The following is an 18,746-nucleotide window of genomic DNA, read 5'->3' as shown; positions in this document are numbered from 1 at the left end:
AAATGTGTGTGCAGGCTCTGCATAGGTCTGACCCAGCTGGGGCTTACTGCCAGCACAGTAAAGACATGCCTAATATAGGCCAAAAAAAGGAGAATTTTTAACTCTGTTTTTGAAGTCCTTGGCACTGTGTTAGCTTCTGTGTTTAATTAATGAAGCTTTTTGTCCCTTTTCCTGGCTGTTACAATTAAGAAAGAGATAATCTGTCATGTAGTATAGACCGATAAACTTTTCTAGTGTAGATGCCAGCAAAAAGAAAAATGCCTTTGCTAGTATAGCTTATACTGGCTTCTCATGTGAAAAAGCTATGCCAGCAAAAACACTTTACACTGGTGTAATTGCATCTATGGTCAGGGCTTTCATTAGTATAAAAATGACATAAAATCACTGACATTCTGATATCTGCAAATATTACTAAGTGTAGATCTGGCTTCCACTACTGCAGTGATATGCACAGAATAGGAATCTGAATAGCAGTTATAAATTCTGAGGTGCTGATTAAGCATACCTTTTTAACCTTACATGTGGGTTGCCCAAAATCTAATTTAGTAACAGCGATGTTTGTCCGTTTTGCTGAACAGAAATGTTAGTAATAGGATCTCTTTTGTTATATACCTCACTATTTCTAACATGTTAGGAAGAGGGTAAAATATACCTAATAAATGGTGATTAAATGACACCCTGCTGATTATAAACTTTGTGCAATGAAAAATAGCCTGATTCCCATACCTCTAAGAGGATTCATACTTAACAGTCAATTAAGCTGATTAGCTATGCTTTTGCACAGTATAATTAAGAAAGAAAAATTGTTTCCCATTTACCATACCTTTTTTAGTGTCAGCTTATTTCAGCTAAAATTTACCTTCATTGTAAAACACTGGTTTTCACTTTAACAAATACCTACCTCAGCAATCCTGGAAAAATATTAGAACATATATATGTGATCTCATTTTAAAGTTTTATTAAGTTTTATACATTTTACATTAAGACCTAATAAGTTATGAATGTTAGGCTCCTTAAAATATCTTTCTTATAACTAATGTCTGCAATATGCTTTGCTAATCTTGGCTTTGGATCCTTGAAATCTACACCTTAATTGTTATTTTCCTTCTCATTTTAAGGAGTTATGGGAAGAATATCATCCCTGAAAAGACAAACGGAAGAGAATTATAGTTCCTGTCTTATATAGTAATACTACATTGCTTTTTAATGTGATCATGAAACAAAAAAATCACAAACAGTATCTCTGATTTGGATTTAATCAACTGAAACTGTAACTCTATGAACCATGATCACATCTTCTATTAAAAAGATTTTAAGCTACAGCTACAAAGGGTTAGCAAAATGAGACCAGAAAGAAGCTTAAGCTAAGACTTAACCCAAACCAGTGAGAGATTAATGAAGAAACTTGATAGAAAACATCTCCGGGGAAATAGTGGCACAGAATGAAATGTATATTTGACCAGAGGCAATCAATTCATTTTGATAGGAGTAGAGGTAAGACAGGAGAAGCCAGAAAAAAAAAGAAAGAAAGAAAGAAGAGAAAACAGTTTTTCAGCTCAGTTTTGCTTTGATTGCTATCGGCAGCAAGGAGAAGGTAATATTTTAACAAGTTATTCACATTTAGATCTTGTTTTCATTTCATTATATCTTAACTGTTTCATATCAAGTGTGGATCTAGAATCGGTTGATTATCTCTGATGGATTGTTGAGTGGACCATTTCACTCATTCAACTGGATTTCTCAACCTCTTTATCCTTCTATGTATTCTATTTCTTTAGAACAGCATTTCCTAATCTGTAGTTTGCAGTCCTCAGAGGTAGGGAGTGGGGTAGTAGATGGAAGGAGAAGGGGGAGAGAAGTTAATATTATGTATCTTGAGCTTAGTAAGGTTTTTTTACACTCTCCCTGTAATTGGATTGTGTAGAACAGTGCACTAACATGATTATACAGTTTCTAGTACCAAGCTAGCTTGCTTCACCAAGGTAGTCTGGATACCTCTGCAGAGAACTACATTGCATTGTGTGGAAATACTTTCCCCGCTAAGATAAAGGGGCATTGCAAGTCTCATGTGATCACATTGCAAGCATTGCTCAATCGTTGATGGGTTCTCTCTAGTTGTAGGTTACTTTAGGAAAATGGCTGTTCATGTCTCATGAAAAGGGCAGTGGCAAGTTATGTGAAAAGGACAGTGGGAGGCTATTTTAATGATGGCTCAGGAAGAAAAAGAAAATGCTGAAATACAAAGGCAAATATCAACGTCTGATTACACTGACCCATTCCAAACAACCTGGTGAAGTATGTTTTGAAGAGCTAGCTGCAAAGAGTATGATGTTCCTGCAGTTGTTGCAGCATTTAAAAACTAAACACCTGTCCCTGAAAGATGAATAACATTTTTGTGGGGTGGGAGAGAGAAAACCTGAAGCCTTTATAAAATGAACAAGGCTCTATGTTTCAGACTAACAATATCAACATGAAAGCCCTTCAGGTGTCTTATTTGCTGTCTGTAGGAATCACACAACAGTGAAGGGTATATACAACTGAAGCACTAAGACATGGATTCAGTAGACATGGATTCAAAAGTTACAGTGCCTGAAACAGATGCCAAATTGAAAATAACACGTATCAAACAACAGCAACAAAACACTATGTATTAAATAAATGAATATGGTTGTCCAAGAGGAATGGCTTTCAAAACTGACAAAAAGAGCAGCATAAGCATTTCCCTGTTGATCAAAGGGCTGGAACCAATGATCTGTAAGGTCCCTTCCAGCCCCTTACAAATATGAAATTATGAAAGGGAATAAGGAGGATCCGGGGAACTACAGTCAGCTAGGTCTCAGGCCATCAGCAGTCTAATCATTGTCAGGTTTTTGGACCTGTGATATACTTTAACCATTATAAATTGTTTGACTTTAGTGCATGGCATAGTGTATGTTAAATGACTCTGTTACCTGGCTACTTTCCTACTGGGGCAGGCACTCGCCAAACAAAACTAGGATGATATGTTATTTAGAGGATTTCTTTTTCATCTTGGTAGCATTGAGGTAATGATGTTACCATGATGGTTCAGGAGAATGATTCTTGCAAGAGGCAAGAATTCTTGTGAGTGATATCTTTTTATTGGACCAACTATGTGGTTGGTATACACCGAGACCTCCTACAGACATTTTCTCCCTGGAGAGTTGCTGCTTTCCCAGGAGAAACCATGAGTGTACAGGTGGTCAGGCTTTTTCTTCCAGAGTAAAAATGGCCACTCAAGGAGAAGAATAACCTGGTAAATACTAGGTTTAAATCACTTCTGAAAGAGTTTCTTCTGGGAGAGTGAATGTCTGTACATGCTGTGGCTTCACTGAGGAGAGAACATGGTTCTCCAGGATCTCCCTCTCCGTCCATGGCCCCCCTCCCCCATGCCCTGAGAGACAGTATGTTGCTTGCTGGACTCTGCTGCTCCAGCAGGGAGCAGAACACACTCCCTTTACAGTCCCCAGACTGTGCTACAGGGAAACACAGTCTGATCAGGGGAGTCTGAGTCAGTCAATTAGGGCTGCCTTATGCATTTTTCATCTGTCATCAGGCAGACTAAGGGAGCTTGCAGAGTATGCTGAGATTTATATGCAGCATCCTTCCTTCTCCCCCCACCTCCTTCTGGCTTCACATTATTAATATTGAAAGCTCTCTGCTCTTTAGGGACTCAGCATTTGAATATCTGTACATGCAGCTGTGGGTAAGTTTATTTTCCAGGACAACAAACCTGGGAAAATTCTCCCAGATTATTTGAATGTGTGTACACAGCCATAGGCCAGGTTTTGGGTATCAAAGTACCCTTCCTCAGGGCTCTGTTTTTATCTTGGTGTTCTAGTTCCCTTTTAAGCTCTTTTGCTTCTCTTGACATTCTCCTATTTTTAAGTCATCTTATTTTCTTACTGTTAGCCACTCTGAGCCTTTGTTTGGAAGGGTGGCATATAAACCAGATAAATAAATACATAAAATAAACATTGTGATAAAAAGGGCTGATGCAATCTTAAGATGAATAAATGGTTGGAGGTGGAAGGAGTGGTAGGTAGAACTAAAGAATAATTTTCTCTTTCTCTGTGGTATTTATGAAACCAGTATTAGAATACTGCATACTTTTAGTCCACATATCAAAAAAAATGTTGAAAAATTGGACCTGGTTTAAAAAGAAAATAATTGCAAAAATGCTTCAAGGCATGACTATAATGCCATATAATGAGAGGCTTAGAGTGTGCAATCTGGTTACAACAGTGCAGTTCAACTTCCAGCCCGCAAACCTGATCTAGCTTTTTGACCTGTTATCCAGCCCGTAGGGCTCCCCACAGGTCTAGACATTGCCTGTGGGGAAATGGTAACAGCATTAATTGCCACTTCACTGCTTGCTAGATCACTGGTCTGTACTGGGGTTGGCACATGCAGTCACTCTGCAGCCAGAGTGACCCCATGCATTCAAGGGTTGAAAAGACAGGGTACAAATCTAACCTAGAAAGGCACAATGAGAGCTGACGGTAGGAAGTTGAAGTTGGACAAATTCAAATTAAAAGTTAAGGATAAATATTGAATGGTGAATATGATTAACTGTTTGGACAAACTACTAAGAAAAGTGATGTATTCTCCATCTTATCATGTCTTCATTTCAGGACTTGATGCTACTCTAGAAGATGCACATTAACCAGAAGCAGTCATACTTTAGTCAAACACAAGTTACTGCGTTCAGTACAAAAGTGACTGTGTGGAGGTTAAGCTAGATGATATAATATTTCCTTCTTCATTAAACTCCATGTATGCATTATTAGTTCAAAAATTCAAATATGAACACTTATATAAACCAACAACACCAGATCATCAAACACGTCAAGTCTCTAAACATACAAATTATTCCAGTTTTATTCATAAAAATATTTTCTCCTGTTCCCCTGTATCACAATATGAAAACTTTTATAACTCTTACATAATTTAATATACTCTGGTATAGTATCATTCCTAAAAACTTTCCTGGACATGTAATCAACTGCTTTTTCTAATCAACAGTGTATATCCAAATACAGAAGTTCTGGGACAGACATCCAAAAAAGGGGGTAAAATAAGGATTTGATGAATGGTACAAATCAGACAATAGTGTGTGAAGGATGGCAATGAGAACTGGCTAGATAGCAAGTTGATTAGTGATTGATTCTCCCTCTCCCTGTGTCTTTTTACTATTTCAAATGTAAGGTTCTATTGAAACATATTTTCAACCACAATCATTTTACCAAATATTTTTGCGTGGGAATTCTGTGCATTGGAAATTAAGATGGAACTTTTGCTATTAAAGAAATGGTTAAAATAAACTCTTGTTGAATGGATACTATGCTTCAAACTTTCCCATTCTAATAAGCTATACAATTTAGCACCAGGTCATGACATGTTTAATCAAATCATAAAAGAGCAGCATAACCTGTCATTAAATGGAAAGGCTTTGTTTTTAATTAGGAATTAGTTGTGTAGTTCTGAATGTTGCAGGAATTCTTTTTGAAACCTTGTAAATGCTGGTTGGTGGGCACAGTATGGAGTTATACTATTGCTAATTGTACCCGCTAAGAAATTAAAATTTAATTCAACTGGAAGCATTCTTAGCTTTTGATCAGAATGATATCCTGTCCTTTGGGTGAACTGTTTTTTAATTGTGGTCCAAGAAGTAAACAGCCAGTGACAGATTAATTCACTTATCCTACTGTTTAACGTTTTTCTTTCTGAAATATTTTTAATGGTTTTAGAATAAGATTTCTGTACTGCTGAGAATCAAATAGCTAACCCATAATGAGTTCTAGAATAAAAGACTGCACAGATTAATGCAGCAATTTCTCACCTATTTATTTAAAGCTATTATTCTCCAAGGATATAATAGCACTAGTTATGTCAGTGCCCATAGCAAGCAGAGTAAAATGAATGTGAGCAGTGCCACTGACCATGCTATCAGATTAAATTTTTCTCTTTTTTTTTTTATTTCAGCATAAAGAACGTTACTCCAAAAGTAGGTGATGCCGAAACCCGTAAAGCCATTCGCCGTGCCTTTGATGTGTGGCAGAATGTAACTCCTCTGACATTTGAAGAAGTTCCTTATATTGAATTAGAAAATGGCAAGAGAGATGTGGATATTACAATCATTTTTGCATCAGGTTTTCATGGAGACAGTTCTCCCTTTGATGGGGAGGGAGGATTTTTGGCTCATGCATATTTTCCTGGGCCAGGAATTGGGGGCGACACTCATTTTGACTCAGATGAGCCATGGACCTTGGGAAATCCTAATCATGATGGTAAGAGCATATTTCAGCTTTAAAAATTAATTCCAGTGTATCATGAATTTCCAAAATGGGAGAACATTTCTATGCTGTCTTTGGGCATTGAGAAGTCTGGTGGGTTTTCCCTAACTTTATTCTAGTTTTAATAGCTGTCAACAGCTGGTGGATCCAACTGTTATAAGTGTAAGGTAATTTATTATATTTTCCCTGTCTTTAGCCATCCATTGATGGAACAGCTATGGAACAACTCATCCAACAATTGACTTTACTAAGTAATCTACCTTCATTGTTTGTTTAACTCCATCATAACCAGTTTAATTTATTTTTAGGAGAAATTTAATTTTTATTAGCAGAAATATTATGGCATAGGTGAAGTGAGTCAAAAGCAGTATCCACTTCTGATGGCAGTTATCTAGGAACAACAGCCTGGTTAGCTTTTTTTTTTTCTCTCTTTGCTATGATGATCCCTTGGCAATTACAATATGACTCCTGGATTTACTATTTCAGGGACATAGTTCAATTTATCTCCAATGTCAACTGAATCATTCCTGGCATTCTGACTGGAATCATTTGAATGGCTCAAGAGCAGCTTAGAACATTTACTATCTACCTGATTAGTCAAGGTCAGTCATTGTATTAAATGCTGTTAATTCATTAAATGATGTAGGGTTTGTCTACACTGTAGTCACAGTAGTAACTGCAGTATAGCATGGAGATATCCAAGATACACTACATTTAGTTATGTACTAGAGAGGACTGGGCTGACCTCAAATCTTCCATGACTAGACAGGTAAATCAGGTGTCTTTGCACTGTATTGCGGTTACTTCAGTGACAGCAACTTATTGTGTAGACATACCCATAGATCAGCTGCAAGCAACCTTTAACAAGCCACAGGCTGGAACACCGCAGCTCCAGTACAATGTGGGTTGGATGGCTTTGAAGGTGCACCAAAAATGCGGGGTTTTCCCTGCACCTGTGCCAGGGCTACCAAGTGGGACCTGCACCTGTGCCACCACAGCTTCTTGCAGCCCCCTCACTCCCTGGCTAGGAATCAAGCAGAGCTTCTACCAATGGAGAACTGCACTAAGGCTAAGCAGTTGCAAACTGTGTCTCTGTTGCTGCTGTTCCTCCCTACTTCCCTTTACTCCTACCTCCTGGTTGCAGCCCAAACACTGCTAAAAGCTGACCAGCCCCTGCACAGCTCCCCACTGACTGAAAGCAGGGAGAAGCACTGGCGGCGAAGACACAGCTGTATACTGGCTTTCCCTGATCTGGGAATGGGTGTGAGCATGGGCACAGGCAAAGCCCTTTAGCTTCACAGGTCATATCTGGCCCATGGTTGGTATATTGCCAACCCCCGCCATAGATAATTGCTTCAGTATATTGGACTGGTGTAAGGGGACTGAGTTCAAATTAACCTCAGGTTATTAAGATAATGAGTTTGGTTCTCTTTAAATAGCATCTCTGTCAAGCATCAAGAAGAGGGTACAGAAATGCCCTAGAAAATGTTATTCTGTCTGCAGAAAAAATTGAAATAAAAACTGAAGTATATATCCATTAATCTGGGTTTGGGGATAATTAGGGCTTTCTTCCCTTGGGATTTTTCAAGTCAAAGTATAGGCTTTTTGTTTAACAACTTTTGTATTTAGGTGCTCACAGCAAGACTTGAACTTAATTAGTATGAACACAATGTGGTAACAATTCTTATGGTGCAATTCTTTCAGTGTAGCATACTCGAAGAGACAGCAGTGCATTGATCTACATTGTGAAGTCCTTAACTAACAAACTGGTTACAAGGAAGATCTTTCATGGTGACTGAAGAAGATATTCTTGATAGTATAGTAGAATCTGTGCTGTATTCTAGAACTATATTGCTCATATTTTTACCTCATTTATAAGTTAAAATCTTCATACAATTCAACACAAATGAACACAGCTGGTAGTCTTACGTTCTTGTTGTTGCATTACTTAAATAATAACAGTGTTGTGCACACAGACTTCACTGGAAGAACTGCACAGCATCCACTGCTTTGTGTTTTCTCTGAGCTGCTGGTTTCGGTACTCTATAAAGTCTCAGGCTTGCATATGCCTGAATGTTATTTTGGACTGAAGTGAAATGTGAATTTGAATTGAAGAAACCACATAGATTCTTTCATTGTAAGAATAAGAGCACTTTTTCCTGGATGCCGGTTTACTCCACTTCTAACTTGGAAATGGCACTCTTATTCTCGAATAAGAATGTACACATGGGGACTCCTTCTGAAATGAAAATCATGTGCAATTTCCCTTTATAAAAAAGCCCTCAAGCTTTTTAAGAGGGAAGCTGCATGCAGTAAGGACAAAAAAGTGGGAGAATGCTGAAGAGCAAACGGTTAGTTAATGTGGTTGAATACTCTCCCTGAAAGAATACTGTTGTATAATTAATATATTAACCTCCCATAAGGGAAAATTTTGCTATTTGGATAATTAAGAAATGTAAATTATTGTTACACCATGATAGGTACTACTGAAAAAAGAATACATGTGTTCATTTACTGTAATTCATATTTTGCAAAAATAATATCCTATATGCTTTTGTGTATTCATTGATATATGTAAAGTAGATGTTATTCTTGTTGGAGTGGAATACTGTCAGGAAAGAGACTGACTGGCAGTTTTTACACAACACTGTGAGAAATGAAAGACAACACTAAGCAGTGTGAGTGCACATGAGAAGTTTGGTGACACTTGATTTGTTTGTTAAGGCATAATGAAACCTCAGTGGCTAAAATAGTTTTTGTCTTGGAGCATTGGTAAGGGTTTTTCTACAGTAGTCCCTATGAAATAGTTATGAAATATCTAACAATATGATAGAAGAACAGAAAACTTCACTGAACTTCTAAAGTTGAATCTAGCACTAAAGTGCTACATGTACTATAGACTAAATGTTTTCCTCTACCTCTTTTTCTTCTGCTCTGTGTGGTTTTAAAAAGTAGAACAGAACAGCTTGGTTATTTTGTAAAACCATAAATCAGTGAATCTTTAAAATGATAGTAGGCTTATTTTCAGCAGCATTTAACTCTGTTAGGGAACATCATTTGAATGTTGTGTACCTCAAAAAGGATAAACAATTGTTGCAAATGCTAGTGATACCTTAATAAATATATGTTTCCTATCATTTTTGTTTGGATTTCCTACTTTTGTTAAATTTTGTTAATACACTGCCAATCAAGGGGAAAATTTTAGAAAACAAATCCTGACTGGGGGGAAACATGTACAAACCAGATGTTTGGTTATGGCTATATTACAGTGTTGCTTTTAGTTGACCATCATAGTCTTTGTTTTTATATATTGATTTGATGCTATGATTTTTCTTAGTATGGCTTACTTGTGTGGGTTTATTAATATACCAGTCTGAAATAACAAATGCAAATGAGATTCACTGCTGCCTCATCTTAGTATTACATTTCCTCCATTCTCAATTCAGTGGTCTATCACTATGGATTACAAAATCAGTAAATAAGTCATGTTGTAAAGAAAAATACCTGTACTTTCATGCTCCCCTTATTCATATTTTGAAGAATGAATAGAGAAGATTCATGGAAGAGAGAAGGATAATGGAGCTGTTACTTAAGAAAAATCTTCCTCTTCCACAATTGAAGAATACCTATGTTTCTGAAACCATTTGTTTTTATGGTTGCAGAGAATGTTTTTATTGACAGAGGAGCAGAAACTGGTAGCTTGAATCCAGTTAAGCTGTAATGAACATAACATACTCCTCCTTCCAGACAGTGAAGTCAAGGCAAGGTAGGAAATAATAACAATGAGTTTGTGTAACAGAATTATGAGAGAGCAGAATCCATGTGGAGAAATGCAGAAGTTAGAGAAATACTGGGAGTGAAAATCTGATGAGGTGGGAGATATGGCAAAGTGGGGAGATGATTGTGCGTATGTATGTTAAAAATAATTGTGTATATCGAAAACTATCCTTTGCTACCTGCCCTTCATGTATGGCTGTTTTTCTTGGGCGTCCATTCTTCAGGTTGCTGTATATGCATATACAAAAAACTAGAACTCTTGGTTCCAAAATGATACCTTTTATTAGACCAGCTGGAAAATCTCAAGAAAATAGACATTCCATTCATGCAGACTCCAATTTACTTGTGGTTGGTCTGTGTGGAACTCAGTTTGATATCACAGCCCCAAACTTGTTAAAAAAAGAAGTTGGGCAACAGTTGTAACATTGCATGTACATGTTGGGCACCAAAAATTGAGGCTGTAATCCCTAAACTTTTACATATGATAACACAAATGTTACTAATTTTGGGGGGCAAGTAGTGCCAGGGGGAAGGGAATAGTGATAAGAGAAAAAAAACATTCTAAGCCAGAATAAAATTGAGGAAGGTTGAATCAGAAAGGAGGGAAAACTCAAAGGGACGCCTTTCAGGTGAAAGATGAAGAATATAAATAATTTTTAGCTATGTTAGTCTGAAGTCAGGCAGAAGGCAAACAGACAGCAAGCTTCATCAAAAGCTACAAAACTTTCTGCCTTTTTGAACCAGAAAGTCTCTAAGGCTAGGGACAGACGTTCAAAAAGCCTGAGCCTGAATTGATTGAATCTTTGCAAGCTAGTCTAACCTGCCTAGATTGAATCAGTTTGCAACTGCACAAACATTCCCTCTGGACTGAGGAAATGCAAGTACATGCCTGCAGTGGCTCAGGCTAGAAGCCAGGGGACACTAGAGCAGCCCTCCCTTCCCTTCTACAGTGCTGAGTTGAGGGAGGGCATGGCCAGGCCCCAGCAGGGTGCTCTGATTAGGGAAGGCTTTAAACCCCCACTCTATTTGCACAGTCCCAGGCATTTCCCCACTCACTGCTCCAGGGGCCGGAGGGTTGCCAGAACCCAGGCCCCAGCCAGCACTTTGAGGCAAAGGGGTGGTGTGTAGTGCATGCATCAGTTGATGATACTGAGCTTTTCAATCTCCCTCTCCCTGCTTCTTCATACTGTCTGCAGCAAACCTGACAGGCAAGAGAGGCAGTAGGGAGCTGATAACACAGTGTTGAGCAGCCCATCAAGAAAATAAAAGCCTCTTTCATTAGTTCAAGCTCTTCTTAAACAGCCTTTTTCCAAGGAAGGAACAGAGGGGACATTACCAGCTGGCCTGATGATTAGCTCCAGGAAACCCTAAGCTGACATTTGCCTGTCTGCCTTTGTCCTGTCCCAATGAAATTAAGGAGACACACACATAGACACCTCTCAGCATTAGCTAGCATATCACATGCTGACTAAGGTCCATGGGCCTGGGGCCTGTGCTGTGGGAGATGGGAGGGAGGGAGGGATCTCTGACTAAGCAGTGAGTGGTGATGTGGGGGAAGGGTGGCAGGGGGAAGCCAGACAGACCCTGCTGTGCCTGTAGTCTCTGCCAGAGCTCTGGCTAGAGAACAGAGGGACTGGGCCAGCTCTTGTTTTCTGGAGAAGACAGCCCAGCCCAGCCCAGGACTGTAAAGCATCTGGGATGCTGGGGGACTCTAGTTTAACTTAAACCCAGGACCCCATGCTGCCTGCCTGCAGTGCTGCACTCACAGAGAGGAAGTCCCACACTGGACTCTGTGGGGAAGCAGGGGTAGGGCTCCCTCCACTCCCAGCAGAGTATGGGGATTGCTCAGCCAGGAGCAGGAAAGACAGCAGCCTCCAGTGTTGGGCTTCCTGTGTCAGTCATGAGTGCCCTGACATCCCTGGCTGCTGCTGCTGCCACGCAGTAGGGGCTGCATGCCATGGGGGGAGTGAGAGGGGATCCCTACACCCCCATACCCACCCCCTGCTCAGCTGAGCTCTGTGCTCCCACTGCCCTTCCAGGGAGAGGAGAGGAAGGGGAAGAGTTCCCTTCAGCATGGAACAGAGCCTCCTCTTGCCTTGGGGAAGGGAGGAGTGGGGGAGAAGAGTCCCACTCTGGGGCTGGGCAGCATCTCATAGAACTCCCACCTCCCCACCCTGCAGCAATGGGGGAGAAGCAGTAGAAAGAGTCACTTTTTGGGGCAAAGCACCCTCACAGAGCCCCCCTCCCCATCCCATGGTGGTAGCAGGAGAGGAAGAGGGAGAAGAGCACCCCCAACACTGAACAGAGCCCCCTCCTGGCTCTGCGGCAGTGGGGGAGAGGGAGGAGGTGAAAGAGTTCCCCTCTGGGGCTGGGCAGCCCTGTGTGCTGGGATTGCTTCTGACTGTCAGGGAGATGCTGGGACATGCCCCCACTCCTCAGCTCAGCTTCCCCATGGAAGGGAGGGGTGCTCTAGCACTCTTGGACTTCTGGCTTGAGCCACTGCAGGCATGTGCCTAATGTCTATCCACTTGCAAACCAGTTCATTCTCTGCAAGTTAGACTAATCTGCAAAGATTGAATCAGTTCAGGCTCAGGGTTTGTCTTCCCTTAGACTTAAACTGGTTTATGTGTAATGTCTGCCCCTAGCCTAAGGGCCCCTCTACATGTGCAAGTACAGGTGCGATGGAATCTAATGCATGATCTGCACAATCACTGCTCCTGCCATGCCAAGCATGCATAGCAGGAGGTTTGATAGTGGGATTGTGCATAAGCTCTTGTTGCATGTTGTCACCAATGAAGGGTCAACCTGGGATCACCATCCCGGTATTCCCCTGCACCAGCTTCCTTGGCTATAAGTCTCTTAGCTGATGGAGTTCGGGAGGGCTCACTCAACATGGCCTGTGGGGCTTGCAGTGGGGTCAGCATTGGGAATACTGCTGTGAGCCTGATGAGGTGTGGACCTTGCAACGGCAGTTGCATTCTCCCCACTGCCTCTGCTGCAAGCCCTGCATGTTATGAGGTGCATAGTGGGAGGTAGCATTTTACCTGTTGCAAGCCCTGCAACTGACAACACTGCCACCACTGCAAGCCCTGTCAATTGTGGGGGTGACTGGGAGCCTCTCAGTTGCTGGGGCTCCCAGCCACAAGGGAGCACTTGGCCACATATTCAATTAATGGCATCATTTGAACAACCTACAAAGTTATTACACATTTTTTGTGGAATAATTTTGTAGCTTATTCATTGTTCTTTCACGCAGCTAATTGGTTGAACATGTAATTGGGTCACAACTTAAGACATGATTACCTAGTTAATCATGCCTAAAGTATAATATATAGAGGTGGCCTAAGGTGCTACCCTGCCTGCCTTCTGCCTTAGATATTTTGGATGCATACATTTATATGTAAATTTGAGAACTGAGCCCCTATATATATATATATATATATATATAGGGAGAACTGAGCTATATATATATAGCTCACACATGCATATATCATAGTCTGTCGTTTATTACCATCATATTTTGTTTTCTCGGTGTGAGCTGAGCCTATCAGAACTCTGATAGAGTATGAAATAGGAGCATGAGACTACCTAGGAAGGGTCCATAGATGAACCTTATGGCTAGGGACAGACATTCAAAAAGTCTGAGCCTGAATTGATTCAGTCTTTGCAGGTTAGTCTAACCTAACTAGACTAAATTAGTTCTGTAACCAGATAGACATCCCAGAAATGCAGGCACATACCTGTAGTGGTTCAGGCTATAAGCCAGGGAGCACTAAAGCAGCCCTCTCTTCCCTTCCACAGTAGTGAGCTGAGTGGGGGCATAGTCAGGCTACAGAAGAACACTATGATTATCCCAGCAGGGAATTGATACCAGTGTTTATCACCTAGTTAAGAAAACAGCAGAGACACATTACCAGCTACCTGTTGATTCTGCCTGTTAATTCTACCTACTGATTCAGCAGGGACTGTAACCAGCATGTGGTCATGAGGTCTGCTAGCTAATACACAGACACCTCCTCAGCAAGACAGAGGGGAGCTGGGGAGGAGTGGGGGAGGGAATTCCTGCTTAGCAGAAAGTGGAGAGGGGGAGCAGCCTGCATGTCTCTGGAGCTGCAGCCAGGGAGTAGAGGGGCGGGGCCAGTCCTGCTCTGGAGCAGAGAGCTCTGCCCATCCCAGAGGGCATGTCGGGATGCTGGGGGAGTCTGATTTATCTTAAACCAACAAGGGGTCTAGGACAGACATTGCATAAATCAGTTTGAGCCAAATCATTTAAGTCTGATACTGCATTCAACCAGGTTTATCTCAAACTAATTTCAGCCATTTTGAAACTGGTTCATGTGCACTGAACATCTGTTCCGTTACAGGTTTAAACCAGTTTCTGATCACTTAAACAGGTTTATGTGTAATGTCTGTCCCTAGCCTTAGTGATTTATGATGATGCCATTGGGAATCAACTCCTATGATGACTTTGCCAGTCTCTTGTACCCTTACACCTTTTGTGCTCCACAATACAGAGTGCACAGTGAATGAACTTTTGTGCAATATTTAGGATCATAGGAAGGTAGGGCTGGAAGGGACCTCACAATGTTATCTATTCCAGCACCCTGTTCAAGGCAGAATCATCCCTGACTAAACCATCCCAGCCAAGTGTCTGTCTCACCTATTCCTACAAATGTCTAGAGATAGGGATTCCACAACTTCTTTAGGTAGCCTGTTCTATTGCTTGACCACCCTCTAGTCAGAAAGTTCCTCCTAATCTCCAACCTAAATTTCCCCTGCTGAAGTTTAAGAGCATTGCACCTAGTCCTGTCTTCTATGGCCACAGAGAAAAGCCCATCTCCAGCCTCTCTGTAATCACCTTTCACAAAATAGAAGACTGTTATCACTCCCTTCCTCCTCCCACCCCCCACAGTTTTCTCTTCTCCGTACTAAATAACCATAGCTCTTTCAGCCTTCTCCATAAATCTTGCATCCCAGGCCCTTAACCCTTTTTGGTTAGTTTGTGCCAGGCTCTTTCCAAGCCGTCCACAATCGTTTTGAATTGTGGGGCCCAAAACTGGCCATTGAATACAGTGGAAAAATCACTGTCCTTGATTTCTAAGTGACACTTCTGTTAATAAAATCCAGAATGTTGTTGGCTTTTTTTGCAAAAAGAGCACACTGTTGGCTTGTACTTGGTTTATGGTCCACTTTTGAGCTTTCCCCTGATTCTTTATATAGAAAATCACTTAGCCTGTAACTTGAAGTTTTTCCTAGAGGCTTATGGATTCAGCATATTTATTTTTCATTTAAATATTTAAAAGATTAGGATGTTTGGGAGTTAACATATTTTGTATTATATAAAGATTACAGTTTAACCAGGATTATTTTTAAGAAAAATATATATTTAACAATGTTTTTATTAATATTTTTGAAAAAAAGTTATCAACCCACCTCTACAACAGAACATCTTCATCTTATCTGTTTTATCTTTTTGGATGTTTAAACACTATGAGCCATAATAAAATAACAGTGTGGAGATGTTGGGGGATTAGCACAGTCACTGAAGAGCCAGTCCTATAGCAGCTGTAATAAATTCCAGTTATGTGAAGTCCCAGGTTCCAGAGGCCTTCCAGACCACTGTAGGATACTATTGTGTCATACACCGTGTATGTTCATAAGGTAAACAGCGGATGTTTTGCCTGTCCTCAGGCAAAGGAGACTGTATGCCTTCAGGCCACTGAAGACTTGACTTCTGTTGCCTGTATTTTGCAGTATCTGTAAATAACAAGGAGTCATCTTTGGTATATCTGTTCAGACCATTTAGATAACATTTATTGACCTTGTTCTACATGGAAATGTATAAATGGGGGGCAAAGAAAAAGTAGTATACTTATACAGTTGCACAATTTAAGGAAAAAAAGGTGCATCTCTGAGGTCTACCCAGGTATGAGGAGAGAGCTGCATGAGTAACTCTGAACCCTCCCTCACTGTCTTCCTATATAATATACTTAGAATCATGCAAATATTTGAACCATTCCATTAGTCATCATCATATATTATTTACAATACACTCCACTGGATTCCACTATCTAGCTTCCCTTAGAGTCAGGTGAGCTGTGGCTCCACACTAATTAAAATCTGTTGGGGGAATAGGGAAGGAGAGAGACCCCAAATCAAGTTGTGTTTAGAGCAACAAAGTGGAAGTTGTTAAACTGGTGGGAAAGCAGTAAAATCAAGACACCCCAAAATATGCATTTTCTGGAGACCAAGTCCTTGAATTCTATCCCCTTTAAAGCTTTGGTGATGAGGCTGGTTATAAATATAGAAATCTACAGCGCAGTTTAAATTTAAAGTGTTCTCCCTAGGGTAGACAAACAAATACCAAGTCAGTCTTTGATGTTTGCCATTTCTGAAGGAGGAAATCAGGAGTGTGGGAGCAGGGACTGAATTCCCTATCCTGAAGTTGAAGTTGCTCATAGGAACTACTGTTATCAGTTCCAACAATTTAAGAATCGGTGGAACTGAATCACCACATTTTTTTTAAACCCTCAAGACTTACTTACTGGATCAAGTTCCTGTAGCTTCCTTGTGTTCTCTGACAGCCTCTAACCCATCAGCGTTATATTCCGAACTGTTAGTTGTGCTCAAAAACTTCCTTATGGCAGATGGTAGCTGGGAGAAAGAAGAGAGAATTGTGATAAATCTCTGCAGTTATTGGTTACTGCTCCCTGTCTGCCAGAGGCATGAAAGAATATCCCCATCAGCCTAGATTTATGACTAAGATGCAGAGATAGCAGATATAGGTACCAAATCTATATTGCTTAAAAACACAGCCAAAAATACATTTGATATATTCCTTGACACTTAACTGTGTCTGTTCCTCTTCTGTAAGATTTCCTTGCATATTTTTCTCTCAGTTTCCATCAATCTCTTCCTATCTTTATTGTATGTTTTATTATAAACATAATTCCTATTAAATATTAGAAGCTCTCAGGTGTAATCCTAAAGATGAATGTGAGCAAAGAGGAAGACACTTGCCAATCATGACATCATGGATAAAGACTTGGTGGGTAAAGTGTGCACCAGTTTAACTAGATCATTCTGTTTTAAATGTTTTAAATAGGCCTACATAAATATGTAAAGCTTTTTAATATAGACAGGAACTTAGAAACTGTGCTCAGGCACTTTCACTTTTTATGGTTTTTATCTGAGCAGGGTATAAGAACTCAGTCCTTAGGCCTTGGACACACTTTTTATATATCCTTTGTATAATTTTATAAAGGACCAGAGCATAGAAATGACCTGCTATCTGGTGATAGCTGCTTGGAATGGAACAGTGATTCTTGAGTTCCTTGACATCCTTTAAAGCAGTGGTCTCCAAACTTTTTTGATCGCGCACCCCTATCAGTAAAAAAATGTTGAGCATGCACCCCCAATATATGTATATTTATAGAAATATAAATAGAAGTTCTAGTATTTTCTTCCCACACCCCAATGGATCGTCTTGTGCACCCTGCTTTAAAGGATACCACAGGGAGGTACACAATGTTAGCACTGTTAGGTGTGGAAAGATAAACTCAGAGATTCATAAGATAAGCCTAGAATTTCAAATAAGAATCTCTAGTGTTAAAAACATTTGGACCTGGTGTGGTCTTTCTGGCTGCATACAGACATGCATGGACATTTGGTTCCCCAAGGACAACTAGCGGCGGTGCACCTTGTGCAGCTGCTAGTTGTCCCCAGAAAACACCTGTGCCATGCACGCTCTGGCACACAAGTTACCCTGGGTGAGGTAGGGAAGGCTGGGGCTAACACTAGGCTGGCACCAGCAGCCTTACCTGGGCTCGCGGGGGGCCTCCTGGGACTGCACCAGCAGTGATCCTGCTGTGTGGAGCCTGGCCAGCAGTGGAGTGCAGCTCTGGCTGGCCAGGCTCTAGCTTCAGGTGTCATGCACTGCCATCATGTGCACCACCCTGCTTTTTTTATTTCCAGGGGTCAAGAAAAAACCCTCTGCGCTGCTCCTCTGCAATGCGGAGAACAACGGAATGTGCAATATGTGGCACCACAGATGTGTTTGCAGCACCACATACCGCACAGCTGTGCTGGCCTGGACATGGCCTTTGAATTCTTTGCAACAGAAGAATTGCCCTAAACTTATACTAGTTTATATGTAATTTCTGTCCCTAGCCTATTGTTTATTGAAACATACTTAGAATGTATTCAGTACAGATTTCAGTGCACAAACTTTGCTAATAGCCAATTAAAATGTACAACAGTTGTGATCTCTGAACTGCATAGATCAGCTTCTGATAAATTTCACTTTGCTGCCAGCGTGCTTGACACAGTGGAGCAGATATATGCTACTGGAAATGCAAACCACTGACGTCATGAAAACTAACTCCCCTGAGAGCTTAGTGACTCAACAGCGGTCATGTCACACTTTATGTAGGCATAAAGGCTAGTGACAGCCTTCAAAAACCTGGAGCCTGAATTGATTCAGTCTTTGCAGGTTGGTCTAACCTGCCTAGGTTGGACCGATTTGTAACTGCCCAGACGTTCCCTTTGGACTGAAGAAGTGTAGGCACATGTCTGCAGCTGCTCAGGCCAGGTGCTGGAGGGTGCTACAGCGCACCCTCAGCTGCAGGGAAGCTGCGCGTTGGGGGGGGGGGGGGT

At 40.9% G+C, this 18,746-nt stretch overlaps 1 protein-coding gene and 2 long non-coding RNA genes across 3 annotated transcripts in view; 2 read left to right on the top strand and 1 right to left on the bottom strand.

Moving 5' to 3' along the window:
- MMP16 (matrix metallopeptidase 16) overlaps window positions 1–18,746 on the top strand; it is a 383,499-nt gene that overhangs the window by 248,361 nt on the left and 116,392 nt on the right. The window contains exon 4 of the mRNA XM_019527889.1: window positions 6,004–6,308. Coding sequence (XP_019383434.1) covers window positions 6,004–6,308 — 305 coding nt within the window. The remainder of the gene's footprint in view (window positions 1–6,003; window positions 6,309–18,746) is intronic.
- On the bottom strand, window positions 6,749–7,383 carry LOC109305017. Its single transcript, XR_002099538.1, has 2 exons — window positions 7,299–7,383; window positions 6,749–7,267 (listed from the first exon to the last, which is right to left on the bottom strand). It is a non-coding gene; the product is annotated as an uncharacterized LOC109305017 (long non-coding RNA).
- The window catches only part of LOC109305016, a 14,741-nt gene continuing 4,995 nt past the window's right edge, over window positions 9,001–18,746 (top strand). Inside the window, exons 1-2 of the long non-coding RNA XR_002099537.1 lie at window positions 9,001–9,086; window positions 12,292–12,296. This is a non-coding gene — a long non-coding RNA (uncharacterized LOC109305016). The remainder of the gene's footprint in view (window positions 9,087–12,291; window positions 12,297–18,746) is intronic.

Source organism: Gavialis gangeticus, unplaced genomic scaffold, assembly GCF_001723915.1.
Source record: "Gavialis gangeticus isolate Ggan-Ray unplaced genomic scaffold, GavGan_comp1, whole genome shotgun sequence".
Taxonomy (NCBI): Eukaryota; Metazoa; Chordata; order Crocodylia; family Gavialidae; genus Gavialis; species Gavialis gangeticus.
This window is presented reverse-complemented; position numbering and strand designations above follow the sequence as displayed.